At 39.7% G+C, this 6,379-nt stretch overlaps 1 protein-coding gene across 3 annotated transcripts; it reads left to right on the top strand.

The window, feature by feature from the left end:
• The first annotated feature begins 451 nt into the window (after positions 1-451).
• On the top strand, positions 452-1,143 carry LOC131218315 (DNA mismatch repair protein MSH4-like). 3 transcript variants are annotated; one of them, XR_009157633.1, is made up of 3 exons: positions 452-579; positions 654-689; positions 765-1,136. XR_009157633.1 is itself a non-coding variant. In XM_058212963.1 (3 exons), the coding sequence occupies exons 1-3, from the start codon at positions 487-489 to the stop codon at positions 900-902; spliced, it is 246 nt and encodes an 81-aa protein (XP_058068946.1). In that variant the 5' UTR covers positions 458-486; the 3' UTR covers positions 903-1,137. The 3 variants fall into 3 exon arrangements, 1 of the variants encoding a protein (XP_058068946.1); XM_058212963.1 differs by having other exon boundaries at positions 458-579; positions 786-1,137; XR_009157632.1 differs by having other exon boundaries at positions 458-689; positions 765-1,143.
• Positions 1,144-6,379: the final 5,236 nt, after the last annotated feature.

The following is a 6,379-nucleotide window of genomic DNA, read 5'->3' as shown; positions in this document are numbered from 1 at the left end:
TTTTTTTTTAACATTAAATCATTTCCCCCCTTTTCTAAAGTTTCAGCTCAATATTCTGTCCATTAATTGTTTTTGAGCCCATATATCTCTCTTTTCAAATGTGATAAATCTTTGCTGTTCTCCCTCTGTTTATATATTATTTTTCTGCTGCACAATTATGCTTTTAATCAAATATCATGTATATCTGTTTGCTGTAATTTAGAATATTCTTTCCATTATATATAATTCCCTTCTTGCATTTATGTAAAAATTGAACAGAGACCAATCTATGTTGGTAGGCTGATTCAGTGCTGATTAGTCGTTTGAGCTCGTGCTCTGAAATCATTGCTCCTCTGTTGAAGAGTTTGAATTAATTTGTGTGTGTGTGTGTGTGTGTGTGTGTGTGTATATATATATATTTATATTTATATTTATTTCATTTGAAGTCTTTGAGTAGATATTTAGTAGCTGTAAAATACGAAGACTCTACTACATTTTTATGATCCCATGGTGATCATTGCCCACCCGAACAAGCTCGCACCAGATGGTATGGTTGGAGTTTCGGAGCTGGTTGATAGATGTTATACGTCAACCAAGAATGTGCTGATTCTTGATGACATTCTGGGTTTTGATAGTCTTCTTTCAAATGTTCACCCTAACACTAAATTGCGCAGGTTATCATGGCTCGTGGGTGCTTTGATGATACTAAGGTTGCTGAAGAAACCTCTTGTTCTTTTGATTTTTTTAAAAAGGATTTTGGATGTCATAATTATGTTTATAAGTAGCTTTTCATCAATGTTTCATAGGAGGCTGTGTTGGTTAAAAGTTTGGCTGCCAAGGAACCATCTGCTCTTGCCTTGGATACTTATTACAAGCAGTATTATCTCTGTTTGGCTGCTGCTGCTACTACTATCAAATGGTAATCCAATTCTGCATGCATTTGAGTTCTACCTATTTTTCTATTCATGTTGTAACTTCCACTCAAGAGCGTATCTGATATAGAGTGGATGATCCCAACCAACAATGAATGAGATTAACGCCTCCAAAAGAGGAAGAGTTGATGAGTGTGTGCATGTAGACAATGAGTTGAGAAGTGTGTGCAGGGTTAGGCATGCAGGACTCGATACCGAGTCGGGTCGAGTTCGGGTTAGGTCGATTTCAAAACCGGATCGAGTCAGGTAAGCCCTAACTCGGTCCATATTCAACTGAAATAGGTACTGATATTTGTTTGGGAGATCTGATCTTTGTAAAAGGTTGGCCCCATCATTTAGAAGAACCCAATGTGAAAAGAATACAAAGATTGGCCCCATCATTTAGAAGAACCCAATGTGAAAAGAAGGCCGTTCCATTCATGACAGGTATATTGGGTCAGATTAATGCTTTTAATTTACTTTAATGTTGTGGCCTACCTAGTTTATACATTGTTCTGATTTTAATTACAAGTTATATGCATGATGAGGCCAATCTTTTGCAGGGCCTAGATGTACTATACAAGAAACACATTGGTGGGAAAACATGCGCGCAATACATAGGAAAGGCATTTCTCAAATGAAATACGAGTATCCATAGGTGGTGAAATTCCACTAGCGTGAGTGTGAGCGTGAGTGTGTGGGGTGTGTAAAAAAAAAAAATAAAAAAAATGAAATACCTTGATCCAAACTCCAGACCATTATTAAAGTTGGGGGAATGCAGAGGTTGAAAAACTTAGTACCCATCATGGTCCGGTTTTGGAATTTTTCAGGAAGTTGTGAACAGGGATTGATAACTAGTTGGCTTCAAATGTGACTCATCTGAGTCGAAGTCGACTCGGGTGAGGCCAATCTGGTACTGCACCATGAGTTAGCATTGAAAATATGGGTGATTCAACCCAACTCGGATTGCGCAAAGCGTCTTGAGTCTCCCAGTCTTAAAATCATGGTTGGGATCTCATTGAGTAGTGCTGCCAATGGGTCAGTTTCTAGCCTGGCCCACCCTGAGTGGATCTGCTAATGTGTCAGTTTCTGTCCTGACCCACTATCGGAATGGAAGCGGGAGGAGCCATGCTCTGAGTAGGGAAATCCTACTACTAGAGTATAAATACACCTATACTGAATATCACCATATCTTCACCTCAACCAGCAGTCCGAGCTAGTCACATCTAGCAGCCTTTAATGCCCTACTTGTGAATGTCTTGAAAAAAAAGAAGTAAAGGTGCCTTCTCTCCATTAGCCCAGTTCAGGTATTCATGTGCAAGGTACGTTGCTATTCTCAGACAACAACAAGAGGCATTGTAACTGTTCCAATCAAGCAACTAGGATTAAGATCGTCCAGTTGGTCAGATCATTTATCAATGACCCATATGTGATGGGGGCCACCAATGAGTGGTTCAGGATATCTGCTGTGTTCCTGTTGGAACTCGTTGATAAAGAGCCTGGACAGGGGCTGATAACATTTTTACCTGTGCAATTATTTTAAATATAAATATGGTATTTTTGCAGATGGAATACGAGGCCTGAAGAACTGGTGGAAGAGATCGCTCAGGTTGTGGGGGATGGATGAGGAGGATTTGCAGCGGATGTCATATCTGAAGGCAGAGTGATCATTCTAGAAAAGAGCAAGGAATTGTTGGATTATAGAAGCCTGGAAATGAAATGTTGTATTGAAATTGGAATTTAAATTGAATGTGTACTAGAAGGAAAAAATTGTTGTGTGTGAATCATTCTAGTCTTTTTCTTCTATTTGTGTAATTATCTGGCATATAATACAAGTAGATTACATACCCCACTCTCTCTCATACAATTAACAAAGGGGTTTAAAATTGTTCTTAAAATTCCATCCTAAAATCTGACCGTTGGCAACGTTCATAAGCATTCAAAACCGTTTCTAAAATTTTTTGCCCAAAATATGACCGTTGGCACCAGAACGGTTTAAAACCGTTCCTAAAATTCCGTTTCTAAAAACTGAAACGGTACCCAAAACGGTTCTGAACCGTTCCTGATTTTCTGCGACGCCTCATTCAGAAACGGTATTAAACCGCTCTCGAAGCATTTAGGAACGGTTTAAAACCGTTCCTAAATGACGATTTTGGTGTAGTGGGTGCACAACACATGATAATCTGCATTAAATAGCCCAATCTAAGGAGAGTGGGAGGACTCGAATGGTGAGCCCTACTAGAAGTTTGAATGTCCATGTGGCATGGCTCACTTGAAACTTGCATCGGTCCACACTTGAACTTGTGTACACACAATGGGCTGGAAAAATGAATGGTCAAGAGGAGTTTGTCACAAGCATCATGTGGACAGCTCGGTAAGCCCAGGGTACTTCAATGGTAAGCATTTAATCACTAATGTTCCCTAGAGCATGGTCCACCTAGGATTTGGTTCTACCCCATGTACGGGATTCCACATAGGGTGTGGGTTCCACTAATGAAGTGGGACCATAACCCCAAGAGCTGCAAACAGAGGGACTGAGTAGGTTTGCCATGGACATTTCTGTAGACCCGAGGTAGCCCCGGTGCCGCACGGTGGATGGTGTGGCCCACAAGGCTACTGGATGAAGCTGATACTTGTGTTTTTTCTTTCCAACCAGTTTATCACGTGACCTTATGTACAGGTAGGTTCGCAAAAAGCCATCACCGTAGGGCCCCTAAACGAGCTACAGCGGTGGGCTTCAACTAGATCAACAGTGGTTGTTCAATCCCAAATTTTCTCTAACTTGGACTAACTGAGGTTTGGATCAAACTCCTAGGGCTTCGCGTTCAATGGGTGGTGTGGGCCCACTCCCAATGGTTGCAAGAACAAATAGATGGAGCAGATGAACAACACCATCGATCAGGGAAGTTTCCACAAATAGACAGATCTGTCCTCCCTATTCGCTATAATATTGTCCAGCTGGGATGAGGATCTATCTCATTTTGGACTCTACCTAATGCGTAGATCCCGCTGACGAGTTGGGCCTACACACCAATGCTAAAAAACACCCCAATGCTGAAGAAAAAAAGAACAAATGCATTGTACAGGTAAAGGGGTTTTTACCCTACGGGCATTGTATGGTCAAATTCTTTAAAGAGAATTGACCTTCCAAATATTCCAAGGGTAACCTTCTGACGGATCTTGAAAGGTATTTTACACCAAATCATCATTGTCCTTGGTTCAATAGTTGTACATTTTTTAGTGAATAAGAAGTTACTTCCTATTTAATGTTGAGAAAGTAACATGGACGGCAACCTTCTTGGGTGTGGGCAAGGCCCAACCCGTGGGCCCCACATTGATGTATGCGTATAATCCACGCCACCCATCCTTTTTGTTATGTCATTTTAGGGCTAGCACCCAAATATCAGCCTGATCCAGAGCTTGTGTGGGCTACATAATAGAAAATAATGGTGAAAGTGACACCCACTGTTGAAACTTTCCAAGCTCACTGTGATGTTTGTTGGAAGTGGACACTACCCAAGTCAGGACTTCTTGGGACCACAACGAGCTGGCCAACTAGGTGGACGGAACAGATCATCCCATTGTGAGCTTTAGGCTATGATACCAATGTCTAGCCTTTCATTTGATAGTAAATGAAGTGAACATATGACAACCATGACCTAAACACATGACAACCCCGACCCTTAATACATCACTACATGACCCTTAACACATGATGACCCCAACCCTTAACACATAATAACCATGACAACCCTGACCCTCACAACCTCAACTCATGGACTAAAGGCCATGGATTAAATCCGTAGTAAACGAATGTTTTAGTCAGCCATTGGTACCATGGTTATAATGTGGTAAGGGTCGATGTTGTCATGTTATGAGGGTTTAGTTCAAGGTCAAGGTTGTCATGTTATATGGGTTGGGGTTGTAAATGCTATCTTATCTAGCTCCTGGGTTTGTCAATTTGTAGTGCTAAAACCTCTTGTAATCTGTATCTTGTTTAACTGTTATTGTAAGATCAACTTCATGTCATCCTTGCCAATCTTGTCTGCATTCAAGTACAAGATCAAGAAGTTCAAGTACAAGATCAAGAAGTTCAAGTACAAGATCAAGAGGTTCAAGAACAACATCAAGAAGTTCAAGTTGTAGATCAAGTCTTCAAGTTTCAACTACTTCAAGAGAATGATATGTGATAATTCAATCTCACAAATAAGGTTTTTTTGACCTTAGATTGACCTTAGGATAGGTCATACAATTTGCATTTATATCATAGGTCATTTGATAATTTTATAGGTCATTTTTTGACTAGTCCTAGTCATGGTTCGACTGGTCCGGACACTGGCTCAACCACTCCAAGGTTCGTTGTGAATTTTCAGAATTTTTTGTTGGATCTTCGACCAGTCCTGGAGACTGCTCGACCAGTCGAGTAAATAGTGCTCGATCGGTCGTGCGGGCTCGACTCAAAGTCCAGCAAGCATTTTTGGTCCCACTCGACCAGTTGAGTGCCGGGCTTGATTAGTTGAGAAGGCCACTTGACCAGTCGAGCAACGATCTTATCTTATCGCGCTAGAAATTTTGAAATGCTGTTGGTCCTTCGACCAGTCGAACCGACCACTAGGCCAGTCGAGGGAACAATATTTTTGCTTATAAATTGAGAATGATTTTTAGAGTTTTATAACTCATTCCAAAAGATATTAAACTCACAACTCTGAGAACTTTGTCTCCATTATTATGAAGCTATTGTGAGGTATTTATAAATTATTTTAATAGCTTTTTGGTTATTCAATTCTTTGATCTCTTGATTCCATTCTATTTGATAAAGGGGATTTTTGAATTTAACCCTTTGTGAGATCCAAGAAGTTGAATCCAAAGTAGCTTAAGGTTGGATTTAATTTAAAATTCATTTAGACTTAGAACCCTATCATTTAAGAGATTGAACATTGAACATTGAACATTCTACGTCTCCAAAGAAGTGGTTCTACCGGGTTACAATGAAGTACTTTCTTCAGATAAGTATAATTTTAATTTTTTATATTTGATTTGTAAGATTGCTAGAAAATCTTTTATTTTTGGTTTTGACTGAGATAGCCAGAAAATCTCAGTGAGTAGGGTTTTTAATTGTGGTAGCCCTTTGAAAACACAATTGTGAAGGTTTTGAGTGAACCTTGGAAGACTTATTTCATAGTGAAAGACAATATCCTGTGGGTGAGGATATTGAGAGTGGAGTAGTTGTGTGGCTGTTTTCTAACAGTTGATGTACACATAAGCGAACTATTCTAATCGCTGGAGTTGTGGTGAATGTTTATTATTGTGCATTTGTGGTGAATGATTGTAATTTATTTTCTACACATGTGGTGAATGTTGTAATAGCAGTAGATGGTGAATGTTGTAATAATAGTAGATATTTATTTCTGTTTTATTCTTTATTTCACTGTATTGATTTGAGACTTTGATACACAGACCGTTCTAGAAATCAGGTTGTCCTACCATAA

Source organism: Magnolia sinica, chromosome 11, assembly GCF_029962835.1.
Source record: "Magnolia sinica isolate HGM2019 chromosome 11, MsV1, whole genome shotgun sequence".
NCBI lineage: Eukaryota > Viridiplantae > Streptophyta > Magnoliopsida > Magnoliales > Magnoliaceae > Magnolia > Magnolia sinica.
The sequence above is the reverse complement of the archived record's forward strand: the minus strand, read 5'-3'. Positions and strand labels throughout refer to the sequence as shown.

Excerpts from the sequence above, each read along its gene's own strand:
- LOC131218315 (XM_058212963.1), top strand. The coding sequence starts at position 487 with ATGGTGATCATTGCCCACCCGAACAAGCTCGCACCAGATGGTATGGTT. Across the intron at positions 580-653 it reads GTTATACGTCAACCAAGAAT|GTTATCATGGCTCGTGGGTG; the intron begins GTGCTGATTCTT and ends TAAATTGCGCAG. Across the intron at positions 690-785 it reads GGTGCTTTGATGATACTAAG|GAGGCTGTGTTGGTTAAAAG; the intron begins GTTGCTGAAGAA and ends AATGTTTCATAG.